This window comes from Acipenser ruthenus, chromosome 8 (genome assembly GCF_902713425.1).
Source record: "Acipenser ruthenus chromosome 8, fAciRut3.2 maternal haplotype, whole genome shotgun sequence".
NCBI lineage: Eukaryota > Metazoa > Chordata > Actinopteri > Acipenseriformes > Acipenseridae > Acipenser > Acipenser ruthenus.
This window is the reverse complement of record NC_081196.1, coordinates 22,028,998-22,043,605: the sequence shown is the minus strand read 5'-3', so window position 1 is coordinate 22,043,605 and position 14,608 is coordinate 22,028,998. Positions and strand designations below refer to the sequence as shown.

The window sequence follows — 14,608 nt, the reverse complement described above, 5'->3', positions numbered from 1 at the left end:
CGACTTGCAAGAGTGAGCTTGATTTTGATCATTTATTACCAAAATTGTATAGGGAAGTATTGTAAGCCAGAACGAGAAGATGCTGTGAATTCATGCTGCCATAATGAATGTAGACAGAACGAACGCAGTCATGAGCATAAGGGGCGTGGCAGGAATGAAATAATTTAGTAAGAATGAATGTGTTGCTACTTATTCTGGAGCCTGAATGAGTCAGCAGGGCCGAGGCGACAGGCTCAGGATTGTACAAACAAGTAAGAGCACAACAAAACAGAGCAGAGTGGAGTATAAGTGGGGCCGTGAAGCCAACAGAGGTATGGCAGAGCCCACCAAACAAATGCATATAAAATAAACTTGGGCGAACCGCTCCTATTAAAGTTTTTCACAATCAAAGCACCGAAAACTGTAACAATGTGAGCGAAAGCCTGGCGATGTATAGGGAAGCACAGAAGGCAGAAATAAAAACGACAAGTGGGTTCTGCAGTGCTGCGTGACAATACACAAACGAGTGTTCAAGCCAGGGCTTAAATAGGGAGGTTAATTTATACATTGGCTGGATGAACCAAGGAGGAGTCCCTGCTCCTGACCCCCGAAGCACATTTAATGGTTACAAAATAAAAACATGAAAAAAATGTGGTTCCACGAATTTGTTCAAAAGACAAATACGGGGCTTAACATCAGCGTGCTGCAAGACTTACACAACAAAGCTCCAGAAAGTTATAAAAATGCCTGTGTGGATTAGCATCTACTGAGAAATGTGTTGAACTTGTATGGACTACCAGTACTGGATCCCGAATAACAATAAAATATATAACCACATTCTACTGGATTTCAATATCCATCTCTCCAACCCCAGCCACTCTGCCGGATTCCTCCCTCTCCTTCACTCCTTCAACTTCTGTCTCTCTCCATCCCCTCCTACCCACAAAGCTGGCCGTCAACTGGACCTCATCTTTTCCAGGGCCTGCTGCCCCTCCACCCTCTCTGTCACCCCCCTGGACCTCTCTGATCATTATTTCATCTCTTTTTATCTGTCTCACCCATCTCTCCCTGCTCCTCCTACCCCCACTGTCACCTCTCGCCGTAACCTCTGCTCTCTCTCCCTGTCTCCCTCCTACCCTTCCTCTACAAAACCCTTGAGCGGGCAGTACACTGCCAGCTCTCTGCTTTCCTGTCCAACCACTCTCTGCTCAACCCTCTCCAATCTGGCTTCTGCGCTGCTCACTCCACTGAAACCACCCTTCTGTCTGTCACTAACTCACTAAACTCTGCCCGAGCTGCCTCTCTCTCCTCTGTCCCAATTCTCCTCGACCTCTCTGCTGCCTTTGACACTGTCGATCACTCTATTCTACTATCCTCTCTTGCTAATCTGGGAATCTCTGGCACTGCTCTGGCCTGGTTCTCCTGCTACCTCTCCAACCGCACTTACCAGGTAACCTGGCATGGAGCAACCTCCACACCTCGCCCTCTCTCAACAGGAGTCCCCCAAGGGTCAGTCTTGGGTCCTCTCCTGTTCTCTCTCTACACCCGCTCCTTGGGCCCTCTCATCGCATCCTATGGTTTCTCATACCATTTCTATGCTGATGATGCTCAGATTTTCCTTTCCTTCCCCACCTCTGACTCCACCATCCCCTCCCCTATCTCTACCTGTCTGCTATCTTCTCCTGGATGCACTTGCATCACCACAAACTCAACCTCTCTAAATCTGACCTCCTTTTCTTTCCTTCCTCCTCTGATCTCTCTATCTCCATTCCTCTGGAATCTACCACACTCTCTCCCTCCTCCTCAGCTAAGAACCTCGGAGTCACCCTGGACCCCTGCCTCTTGTATTCCCAGCACATCTCCACTCTGGCACGCACTTGCCGATTCTTCCTGAGCAACATACGAAGAATCCGACCCTTCCTCACCAACTACACCACCCAGCTCCTTGTCCAGACCCTGGTACTCTCCCGCCTACACTACTGCAACTCCCTCCTGGCTGGCCTCCCTACATCCGCTACCCGTCCGCTCCAGCTCATCCAGAACTCCGCTGCTCGCCTGGTGTTCTCTCTGCCTCACTTCTCTTACGCAACTCCACTGCTCCGCTCACTCCACTGGCTCCCGATCACCACTCGCATCTAGTACTCGCCTACAGATGCCTTGACCAGACTGCACCCAGCTACCTCCAGACCCTCATCTCTCCCTACACCCCCATTTGACCTCTCCGCTCCGCCTGCAGTAGAAGACTGGCTGTACCTCCCCTACGCTCCCCTGCCTCCAGAGCCCGCTCCTTCTCCACCCTTGCCCTGCAGTGGTGGAATGACCTTCCTACAGATGTCAGGACTGCCCAGTCCCTGATCACATTCCAGCGCCTCCTTAAGACTCACCTCTTCAGACAGCACCTGTAGATCTCCTTTTCCCTCTGGACACTATCACTCTTCCTTAATGCGCTTTACTTGCACTTATCTGCTACCTATTTTATTGCATTTAATCCTGTACTTTACAGAGTACTGTACTGTAATCTTCCACTAGTGTTATTCAATTTGTAGTATTTTGCATTTCATCGGATCCTGACGTAACTATCACTGACACTTATCTGCTCTGATATTGATTTGTATTTTGTAATATACTTGTACTTACTAGAACTGAAGTTATTGTATTTTATCATGCTCTTAATTGTATTAATACTGTACTGTGATTCTTGAAATGTATTTAATATGTGAGCACGGGGTTGCACATAATTATTTCACGTTCTGGGATTCAATTGAATAATTAATTAATAATTGAATCCCGGCACAACAGTATATATAGATGCACGTTTTACTCACTCGGGGTTGTGTGTGAGCACGGGGTTGCACATAATTATTTCACGTTCTGGGATTCAATTGAATAATTAATTAATAATTGAATCCCGGCACAACAGTATATATAGATGCACGTTTTACTCACTCGGGGTTGTGTGTTCGGTGAGTGGAGAACGGGTGTGGAGAAGGAGAAAATAAAAAGTAAAACTAAGGAAAAAGTAAATATAAGTTTGTTTGACTCACAGTGTTTTGCTTGTCTGTCCGTCCACTGTTTGTTTAGTGTTAATCCGTTTTGTTTGTCTTTTATTTGGCCTCAAGTGCTGTGTCCTGTTTTCTGTTTAAAACTTTTATTTGTTTATTAAACCTACTGAGCGCAGCCATTGCGTTTTCAGTTTCAAACCGAGTACTGCCTGTCTGTGAGCGATTCTTTCTGGCCTGACGTCATCCCTGCAGCTAGCCTGTCACACAAGGTCTGTTGGATTTTGGAATTTTCATAATACAGTAGTACAGTGTTCTAATATGGGGGCTGTTGATTTGAACGAACTGTGCATGCCCAGATAAAAAAAAAAAAGTAAAACTTTAATATCTCTTTTAATTTAACAATTTTTTACTTTGATAGCCAAAAGGCTCGATTCCTTGTTTAGGAAATTCTGCAAATGGCATGTTTATAGCTCAGAGTTTTTTTTAGCTATGGGTGGTCAAGAAAACGGTCTGATGAAACACAAATGTAACACATTTTAAGCACCCCCTTGAACTCAAAAAGTCCACAACAGAGTGTTAAGCCCTTTTCCAGTTTCAGAGACAATCTGGATGACTTCATGTTTACCGAATTTCATACTTCTAACTACTTTTAAACCGGAGTTATTTATACCTCAAATTCTGTGTTTATAATGGGGGCTTCCACACAACTTATCTATAATTTGTTGAGGAAATAATGTACAATATGTTTAAATATAATATGCCCATTCTAAAAGGGTTTATATATTTCAAATATATTTCAAAGAATTACAAACTCTGCCATTTTACTATTAACAATCAAGCTTCAAACAAGCAATTGTTAATACTTTTGTAAACACAGGGTCTGGCTTTAATCTGGCTTTCAGTCTGCACTGTGACGGGGTGGCTAATGGCTCATCAATATTCAAATGCAGTACCAGCACCCTCTAGTGGAAGGTGTAATTTGGGTTGAACTGGTAAAAAAAAACAAAAAAAACCCAAAAAAAACAATTTAGTAGTGAGCCAAGAATCCAGAGTTAAAATCCATTAAAATCAAGAATATTCTTGTAATTTTCTAAATTTAAAAACATTGTAAATTTGGAAGTTGAAAAGTACTATTGGATTCACCAGCAAAAGCCAATTTACCTTTACAAAGTTTTAAAAGATAAAATCTTTAAACTTCAAGAATAAAATACACCGACATAAATGTAGTATGTGAAGATAGGGAATTTCTTAATTATATGCCTTTCAGAGAGAATTCTTTTTTCTGTGAAAGACTAGGCATGGGGTACATTCAATATCAGAGTGCTCTCTTGTGGCGCTCCGTTGTCATTGACAAAATGACAACAAAAATATTACTGACCACACATGTATGTTGATATGATATAGATCCATATTTGAAAAAAATCAATTTGAACGACCGCATTGATAATACAGGTCGGCAATTTTGAACCTCCAATGAGGCAGCTCTGAGCTTGACTCGTTACTGTTACAAGCGCTCGCGGCGTGCGCACCATTCAATAGAAAAAGCCACATAACGTCCCGTGGCGCTTTGCTCATTGAACACTCTCTGCCTGTGTTGGTTGTTGACCAATCATTTCAGAATATGGTAATAAGGGGCCAGTTTTTTATTTTGGAAGAATACGCCCTGTGAGTGGCAGTGGGACAAAGACTGCTTTTGATTGGATGTTAGTAATTGCTTGTGTGATTGGATGTATGGGATTTCCTGCCTTCTTTCCTAGAGGTGGACTCAACTCTGCTAAAAAAAAAAAAAAAACTGACGGCTTCGCTCACTCTCTTATAAAAACTTTGCTCCTGAAAATCTCTACGGACGCTACCTCCTGAAAAATTACCAAGTATCTTATGACTGAACTGGAAGGACAGCCTGATATTCCAAAAATGTAATCGAATTGAAAAGCAACTTCGATTTGAACATTTCAAGAAAAAACATTTATACCACTAATCCAAGGACATGGTTTATCAAAACTGTGTTTAATAGCAAGTCTGAGGTAATTGCTTTGGTAACTAAGAATTTGAGTTAGCATTAGTACAAATTGCAACTTAAACTATAACTAAAAAATCGCTTGAAAAAGAATCATGTATCTACTGGAAGACAAAATATTCCAAAGTTCTTCGTGGGATTTGTTTTTACCTAAAAATTTTGGTTCGAATTTTCCTCTTACAGAGCGTATGATAAATATACAGTTTATTAAATTCAACAGTGCACAAAAATAGGAAATTCATTCTGTGTAAATGTTTCTGATGAAATGTGTTGAATATACTTTGAATGCCAGTTCTGACAATGCTCATATGATATTCAATTAATTTTGTAACATCTGAATAAACAAAAGTGATTTTTACTTTTAAAGACTTGTTCAATCTAGTCTTGAACTAGTACTTGCAGTGATATATTGCATTTTCTATGAAATAAAAAGGTATATTAAACATATATTAATAGGGCTGTCAATTAATCGCAGTTAACTTCTGTGAATAATGTGTTAATTTCTTTGGAGAGTCATTTAATGCCCTGTGGCGGAGTGTCCCGCCCCTATGTATTATTTGTATTTTTGTTTGCGGCGCGGGTAAAAGCGCTGCGTCTTTTATTATTATATTTTAAAACCCCGTGAGGATGCATGACTGATCAGCTACTGATTATTTAACTAGCTGACAGTCATGCATCCTTACCAAACGAGTGCAGACTCTGGTATATAAACCTGCAGCTCTCTGCACTCGGGGTGGAGTGTAGAGAGGAGAGTATGGGGAGCGGAGAGAAAGAAGCATTTAAAAACAATTGCTAAAACGTGCTGGAGTATCCAGCACGACACTTACTTGTTTGTTTGTTTATTCGTTTGGCCCTCGTGCACTTTGCCCTTTTGGTTGGTGTTTTGTTAAATCTTTTGTTTCGGTTTCATTTACTTAATAAATCCACGCTGAGTGCAATAGCATTCAGCTTCACCCGCCCATCCACTGTTTTGGTGTCATCCACCTCACCACTGCGAGCCACCCTGCCACACGCCCATTAAGCCACATTTGTCTATTATTTCTTAACGTTCACTTGTTTTAAACACATTAATACACTGGTCTTTTATCAGCATCTAGTTTGTGTGCTGTGCCAATTGCTTCCTGACTTTCCCTTGGTAACAGAGGGGCAGGAAAGTCTGTGTCTTTCTTTCACAACTGGTGATATGCGATCAAACAGAAGAAACATACCGAATGTAGCGCTGCATACAGAATATAATTCTCATAAGTGAAATTCGACTCCTATTTAAATACATACGTATACATTTACATATCAGTGATTAAAAATGTTTTTGGTATATTAATGCGGACAGTCTATACATTACCGGGGCCTGAAAACTTATCAAATGCTGTGTCACCAAAATAAATAATAGTCATGTATAATAATTTACATGTGTGTGTTTATAAAATATATATATATACATATATACACACACACACACACACACACAGTGCCGTGAAAGTATTTTTTTGCCCCCTGTCAGATTCATGGCACTGAATGTTATCAGATCTTCAACCAAAACCTAATATTAGATCAAAGGGACCCTGAGTGAATAAATAACAAAAAAAGTTGATACATATTTCATTTATTTATTAAAAGAAAGTTATGCAACACCCAATGACCCCGTGTGAAAAAGTAAATCGCCCCCTTAGACTCAATAACTGGTTACGCCACCTTTAGCAGCAATAACTGCAACCAAACGTTTCCTGTAGTTATTGATTAGTCTCAGACAGCGCCGTGGAGGAATTTTGGCCCACTCCTCCATGCAGAACTGCTTCAACTCAGTGACATTTGTGGGTTTTTGAGCATGAACTGCTCGTTTCAGGTCCTGCCAGAACATCTCAATGGGGTTTAGGTCTGGACTTTGACTAGGCCATTCCAAAACTTTAAATTTCTTGTTCTTCAACCATTCTGATGTAGACTTGCTTGTGTGTTTCAGATCATTGTCTTGCTGCATGACCCAGATGCGCTTCAGCTCACGGACGGATGGCCTGACATTCTCCTGTAGAATTGTCTGATACAGTGCAGAATTCATGGTTCCTTCAATGATGGCAAGGCATCCAGGTCCTGATGCAGCAAAGCATCCCCAAACCATGACACTACCACCACCATGCCCAACGGTCAAGCATGAGGTTCTTACTGTGGAATGCAGTGTTTGGTTTTCGCCAGACAAAGGGGCCCATGTCGGCCAAAAAGTTCAATTTTTGACTCATCTGTCCATAGAACATTGTTCCATAACTCTTGAGGATCATCCAGGTGCTTCTTGGCAAACTTGAGACGAGCATTCATGTTCTTAGTGAGCAATGGTTTCCGCCTTGCTACTCTACCATGAATCCCATTTTTGCCCAGTGTCTTTCTGATGGTGGAGTCATGAACACTGACCTTAGCCGAGGCGAGAGAGGCCTGCAGATCCCTGGATGTTGTTCTAGGGTTCTTTGTGACTTCCTTGATGATTTTACATCTTGCTCTTGGAGAGATTTTGGCAGGATGCCACTTGTGGGAAGACTCATTACTGTCCCAAACTTTCTCCATTTGGATAATATGGCTCTGACTGTGGTTCGGTGGAGCCTCAGAGCCTTAGAAATGGCTTTGTAACCCTTTCCAGACTGATCGGCATCAACAATTCTTTTCCGGAGGTCTTCAGGAATTTCTTTTGTTCGTGGCATGAAGTGCCTCTAGAACCTGTGTGCTGACAACTTCACTTTGATGGTAAGGGCCAAAGTTAGTCAGATTTATATTGGGCAGGGCTGACCCAAATCAGGCCTGGTTGTTAAGTACTCAAACAGCTGACCTTAACTATCCCTTTAATTGGGTTGAGTTAACTGGGGGGGGGGCAATAACTTTCACACCTGAAGATTGCATGTTTGATTACCTTGCACACCAAACAAATGAAAGAAGCACCAAACTTTGGTGTCATTTTTTCTCTCAGACTCCCTCTATATACTACTACAACCCATAAAAAAATCTGACCAAATACAATGCGAAAAATGTAGAAAATGTAGAAAATCAGACAGGGGCAAAGACATACATATACATACACACACATTTAACGCAGTTTGAATTACATTAAAACACTGAATGCTTATACCTACAGATTGATTACAGACTGATATAAAACATTTACAGATTTGCCAAAGAAAGTGTTCTATAATATGCCAGCAAGCCAGCACAACAAAATGAAACAGGGAGCAATGCCTATGATCTGTGTAATGACTACTATAATATTTTTATAAAATAATTTGTATAAACAATGATACATATACATTAAATAAAACTGATAAGAAAATATGCAAGTATAATTTAAAATGCATTAAGGTGGGTAATAACCTGATTCCATTATGATTTACCAGATGTTTCAAACAATTTAATCAGCAAACGCTGCAATTTTTCTGTATAATTCTGTGCAAACATATATAAATCTACAAAAAAGAAATAGGACAACAGTTTTTTTTTTATGCTGGGTTGTTTATTGGATAATAATAATAATAATAATAATAATAATTACACATTTCAGTTATATAGCGCTCTTCATGCAAGCATTCCAGGGCACTTTACAGAAGAAATATACAAAATTCTGTGTCCAAGATACAATCCATATATATTATGGCGTCTAATTGTGCTCGCTTTCCTGATATGAATCGGGAGCAAGTTGCAAAGACGAGGGGCATTATAACTAAATGCCCCGGCTCCAACAGAGTTCAAATGAATTTTAGGGACTGTCAGAAGATTAGCATTTTCCAATCTCAGGGAACTACCAGGGACACTGTGGGGTCAGCAGGTCTTGAAGATAAGAAGGTCCAAGACCATGTAAGGCTTTGAAATAGTAATAATAAAAATAGAAATCAGTAATAAAACAAAAGAATGAGATGGATGCAGTAATTGTATCAATTAAATATGAGTGTAAAACCAAGCTTAACTAAGATTTTTTTTTTTTAATCGCGAGATTAAATCGCGATTAATTTTTTTTAATCGCTTGATAGCCCTATTTACTAAGTCAAACTTATTTTTGTATTTTAATTACATTTATTTACATTAAACCTTCAATCCCGCTTTTATTAAGATATGATAATTGATTAAAATATTTATAACTGTGTTTGAATTTAACTTACCCCTAGACATTTCAAATTAAATCTTAAAATATACCATGGTCCGTTATGTATTTGTCACCCTGTATAATGCAGATTTTCTAACACACCGCTGTGGTTGGAGTCTTTTTTTGATATATTATCTATAGCAGCTGCAGACAAACCATCCAGGAAAAGCCTATCAGAACATACATTTCTGCAATTTTGCTGAAATTCCTAATTGTCTGTGCTAACAGCATAACAAATCTGTAGTGTTGTATCCATGTTTAAGCGAGACAGTGGAGTTAAATATAGGCCAGTGTTCTAAAAGCAGATGGATGAATCATCCGCCATGTCAACACTACAGCTGCTGTCCAAACATTTGGCTGAATAGTGGTAAAACATTTTGACAGAAATACAAGATCAGGGTCGCTGAGAGCAGTTAAGTTCATATTTGTTTTTAAAATGCCAAACTTGGGGCACCCGAGTGGCGCACCCGGTAAAGGTGCTCCGCGTGGAGTGCAGGATGTGCCCTATAGGCTGGACGTCGCCGGTTCGAGTCCAGGCTATTCCACTGCCGACCGTGGAGGGGAGGTCCCAGGGGGTGACACACAATTGGCCGAGCGGCGCCCGGGGCGGGCGGGCGGGCGGGCGGGCGAGCGAAGGCTTAGGTTGGCCAGGGTGTCCTTGGCTCACCACACACCAGCGACCCCTGTGGTCTGGCCAGGCACCTGCGGGCTTGCCTGTTAGCTGCCAAGAGCTGCGTTGTCCTCCGACGCTGTAGCTCTGAGGTGGCTGCATGGTGCGTCTGCAGTGTGAAAAGAAGCAGTTGGCTGACGGCACACACTTCGGAGGATAGCGTGTTTTCGTCTTTGCCACCCCCAAGCCAGGGTGGGGGTGGTAGCGGTGAGTTGAGCCTAAAAATAATTGGCTATTCTAAATTGGGAGAAAATTATAAAAAAACAATTGCCGACTATAAACAAAAATAAATTAATTTAAAAAAAGCCAAGCTTACCAAAATAGGAGAACACTAGCATCAAAAACTGTGTTCAAAAGATAGATAGATACCATGTTTAAAAGATAAATAGATACCATGTTTTATATTTACTGATACCAGTTTTGGTAGTCACCATTTCAGAAAACCATATTCTGTAGTCAAATTAAGAACAAATATCCAGCAAGTACTTTTACAGAGAACAATATTACTATGTAAAATCGGTAAAGCAAGCTAGCATCCTCAGTAACGTGCTACCCGTAGTCCCTGTAGTTAATTATCTACCACACTGCTTCTTCAGACTTTTAATGCATAATTAGACCAACTTTCTTATTAAATACATGCAGTAGTTTAAAAATAATGTTCAGCATTAATTGTAGAGAGCAAAACAACCTCTTGAAAACCAGGAGATAAGCGTTTAGTATTAACATTGCCTGGTTGCATTGGAGACCTACTGCATAAGGAACCTTTAAAGTGAATAATTGTATATGACAAAAGATTCAAGCTTACCTGTGGAACCATTGAGACTAAAGGCTATTTGGACCGATTTATCAGCAGGTACCCTCGCTGTGGTGATCATGTGGGCCCCTAAAACCAAAGCAATAAAGCAATATCTTTTGTGTATTGTGTATTATATATATATATATATATATATATATATATATATATATATATATATATATATATATTACACACACACACACACACACACAGGTAAATTGCATTCAGCATTCAATAGATATTCCTTTTTTTATCTTAGTCTCTCATATCTATCTCCATGTTAGTCTTTTTGCTACCTACTGAGACAAGAACCTCTATTGTCTTGTTTAAAAAAAGCACAGTAGAAATTGCTCATACAAATATTTGTTCCTGCATAATGAAGAATGACATGTAAAAGAAAAACAGCATTGTGTTACAATATGCTTTTATTAATTAAATCAAGCATGTATATGCCTCTTTAGTGTTTTTTGCACATGGTTATAATATTAGGTATGAATTTACTAATTCTACCTATTTATACCCAAGCTATATAAAAAAAAAAAGATCTGTACTTTGAGTAATACAATCAATGTATAACTGTGCATACCTGTGTACACCTCTTTCACTTAAATGAAATGTTTTTCCTAAATGTTTTACATTGTTCGGCGATTATTAGTAGATCTATCACTTTAGTTAAGTGTTGGGGTTACCTTTCACTGCTCCAACTAGGTAGCGACTGACCCCTTTGGTTCTACTGTAGGAATTTGATGAAAATAGATAATAAATAGAAGTGCTTAGACCAAAAAGTAACGATTGAAGCATACTAGCTCTCCCATGATAACTGTTCCAAGGTTATAATGATTAAGATTAAAAATACCATAAGTGTGTTTTTCTTTCACACACCAGGTTGTGTGGTAATATACACTGGCCCTGATTTAAACTGCAGCAGGACTTATTAACTCCAGTCTAATTAACACCCTATTTAAATGATAAATGAATACCCACTGTTTTGGTTAACACCATTGCTGGTGTAACCGTGTTCGTTCCACCCAGTAAAAGTGTTAACCAACAATGTAACTTCTCCGGAATTCACTTAAAGGTAACAAGGGTTATTTTGGAGAAGAAAAAAAAAAAAAAACAGAAGAGATCGGCATCTTGGCACAGCTAGGATGTAAACCTGTGCTCCCTTGACTGCACAACACCCTGCAAACCACGTGGTTGAGCTTTTCTAGGTGAGCCACTCTGGGACCCCCTTGATACCATTTAGTGACCAGTACTGGATTTTAAAAATATTTTACAACCTGATTTTTATTTTGCCTCTTATAAATCAAATGTTACACTTTTTAAATAGTCACGTTTCCTTTAAGTATTTTCTTTAAAAACACAGAGTATTTAGGAAGTTGAAGATCAACCCATCTTATTAAGAATTATTTTTTCAAGCTCATTCATATTAACATTTATTAGGTACATAACTAGAGTATTTTTTTCATTATTTTTTAAACATTTACATATACACTTTAGACTCATTTAACCAAATAAAACTATTTTACACCCAAGATAGGAATCAACATTCACAATTATTTTTTTTTTGGTTAGAATGCATAATATATTTATTATTTAAGTTTCTTATAGAGACATGATGACATTAAAATAATGTATTTTAATATAAGACCATAATAAGACCATGTTTTCACATCCATTATCTTACCTCACGCAGTTCAACTTCTGCACATGTAAAAACAAGGGCCAGCCTCTGTCTTGTCTACCCTTTAACAGAGAAAAGATTAAATAAAAGGTTGCACCTGCTGCACAGCCACAAGCTGTCAGTGGTAGAGAAGCAGAAACAGCTGTTAGGACTCCATGGTGCTACCTGCACCTCCCATTAGGCTCCACACTCCCCAGGATTTCCTCCTTAGTTCTCTTGGGTCACTTTTACTCTTTCACTCCTTTCTCCTTTGTGAAAGTGTGGAATTTGTTTCCTGTCATAATAGCAACTCCAGAGCAACAGGGAGAGAGTAGCATGCAATATATTTACATTAGGCCGGCATGCAATACAAACAGTCCTTTACAGTGGAGGAATGTTTTGAGCATTACCCTGTCAGTTGGTTCCAGCTAAATGGCTCAGATAGCATGACTCTAGGCAGCAAAAATGTCTATAGCTCCAATCAGCTAAGAGTGACATAGCCAACTTGGACCGGAGGCAACTAATAACTATGAAATGATGCAGTTTACCAGAATGGGGCTCCCTGTTACTTGATTGGGTACAGAATAAGATTTGCAATGCAATACTATCTGGTAACATAGTAAACAGAAAGAAAACATATAGTAGCAAAATGAATCTGCTATTTTAATAACTTTCTTAGAACTTGTAAAAAGGGGGTTGTTTTGTAAAATTGTATTTTCAAAAAATCCCTTAACCACGGTCTTCAAATTAGTGTGCGTCCAGATGGGATACTGATGTCAGTGACATTCATCCCCCACCACGGCTGGCAAGTTAAATTTAGAGCCATCAGTAACATGAAAAAGTAATGCTTGGGTCAGGTCTTGATGTCGTCCGATTTGTACTGTACAATAGGGGGAGTTAGTTACAGTGCCTATAGAAAGTCTACACCCCCTTGAACTTTCACATTTTGTTGTGTCAGTGTCTCAGAGTTTCATGCATTTAAATGAGGATTTTTTTACACTTATCTACACACCATACTCCACACTGTTAAGTGGAAAGAAAGTTTTTATTGAGAAAAAAATATATATATTAAATACAAAACTGAAAGATCATAATTGGATAAGTCTCCACCCCTACTTGGTGGAAGCACCTTTAGCAGCAATTACAGCTGTGAGTCTGTTGGGATAGGTCTCTACCAACTTTGCACACCTAGATTTGGCAATATTTGACCATTCTTCTTTACAAAACTGTTCAAGCTCTGTCAAGTTCCTTGGGGAGCCTTGATGGACAGCAATCTTCAAGTCATGGCTCAAATTTTCGATTGGATTTAGGTCATGGCTCTGACTGGGCCACTCAAGAACATTTACCTTTTTGTTCCTTAGCCACTCCAGTGTAGCTTTGGCTGTGTGCTATAGTCGTTGTCATGCTGAAAGGTGAACTTCCGACCCAGTTTCAGCTTTTCTTGCAGAGGGTAGCAGGTTTTCCTCAAGGATTTCTCTGTACTTTGCTCCATTCATTTTCCCTTCTATAGTGCCCCAGTCCCTGCCAAAGAGAAACATCCCCATAACATGATGCTGCCACCACCATGCTTCACAGTAGGGATGATGTTCTTTGGGCGATTGTGGCAATGTGCCCCGCCCCTGTGTGCATGTGTGTGTTATGTGTTGTATGTTGTGTGTGTAAATGTTGGTGTATAGAGATTGGTACACGGGATATAAACGGGTCTGTGTTTCACGTGCATTTAAAAATGTAGATTTGTATTTAGGCACGAGGAGGGCACAAATCACTTCACGTGCTGGTTAAATGTAATATGTGAGCACGGGGTTGCACGTAATTCATTCACGTGCTGGGATTCAAGTGAATAATTAGTAATTGAATCCCAGCACAACAGTATATATAGACACATTTTCATTCAGTCAGGGTTGGGTGTTCGAGAGTGGAGAACGGGAGAGAGAAGGAGAAAGAAAAGCAAAATAAAACGTAAAGTGTTTGTTCTCACCGTGTTTGTTTTTCTCCGTGCACCGTTTGCTAAGTGTTAGTTCGTTTTGTTTGTCTGTTTATTTTGGCTACAAGTGCCGTGTCCTGTTTTGTGTTAAAACCTTTTATTTTCTGTTCTGTGTTAATTATTAAATGCTGAGCGCGATCACGCGCTCAGCTTCACCAAAACTCCAAGTCATTGTTTATTTATTTCCTGCTTCTGGTCTCACGCCACCCACTCCGGCAGTCTTTGTGACAGTGATGCACTGTGTTTTTTGTTTTGTTTTACATTTTGACCACTTTTTTAAACTTTTATATTGAGATGGATTTACCAGTGAGCAGGAGAATGATGGGAAATGTAGTTCTGAGAGGTCCATGCGGGTACATGTGAAGCCATCTTGACACAGGGAATGC

At 39.8% G+C, this 14,608-nt stretch overlaps 1 protein-coding gene across 3 annotated transcripts in view; it reads right to left on the bottom strand.

Annotated features, from left to right (window-relative positions):
• The window catches only part of LOC117406423 (MAP3K7 C-terminal-like protein), a 30,940-nt gene extending 16,965 nt beyond the window's left edge, over window positions 1-13,975 (bottom strand). Inside the window, exons 1-3 of one of the 3 annotated variants that reach the window (XM_059028706.1) lie at window positions 13,585-13,975; window positions 12,263-12,321; window positions 10,585-10,662 (exon numbers count right to left, since the gene is read on the bottom strand). In XM_059028706.1, coding sequence (XP_058884689.1) covers window positions 10,585-10,654 — 70 coding nt within the window. In that variant the 5' untranslated portion in view covers window positions 10,655-10,662; window positions 12,263-12,321; window positions 13,585-13,975. Of the gene's footprint in view, window positions 1-10,584; window positions 10,663-12,262; window positions 12,676-13,584 lie in introns of those variants that run through there. The other 2 variants (XM_059028707.1, XM_059028708.1) reach the window with 2 other exon arrangements.
• Between the last annotated feature and the right edge of the window lie 633 nt (window positions 13,976-14,608).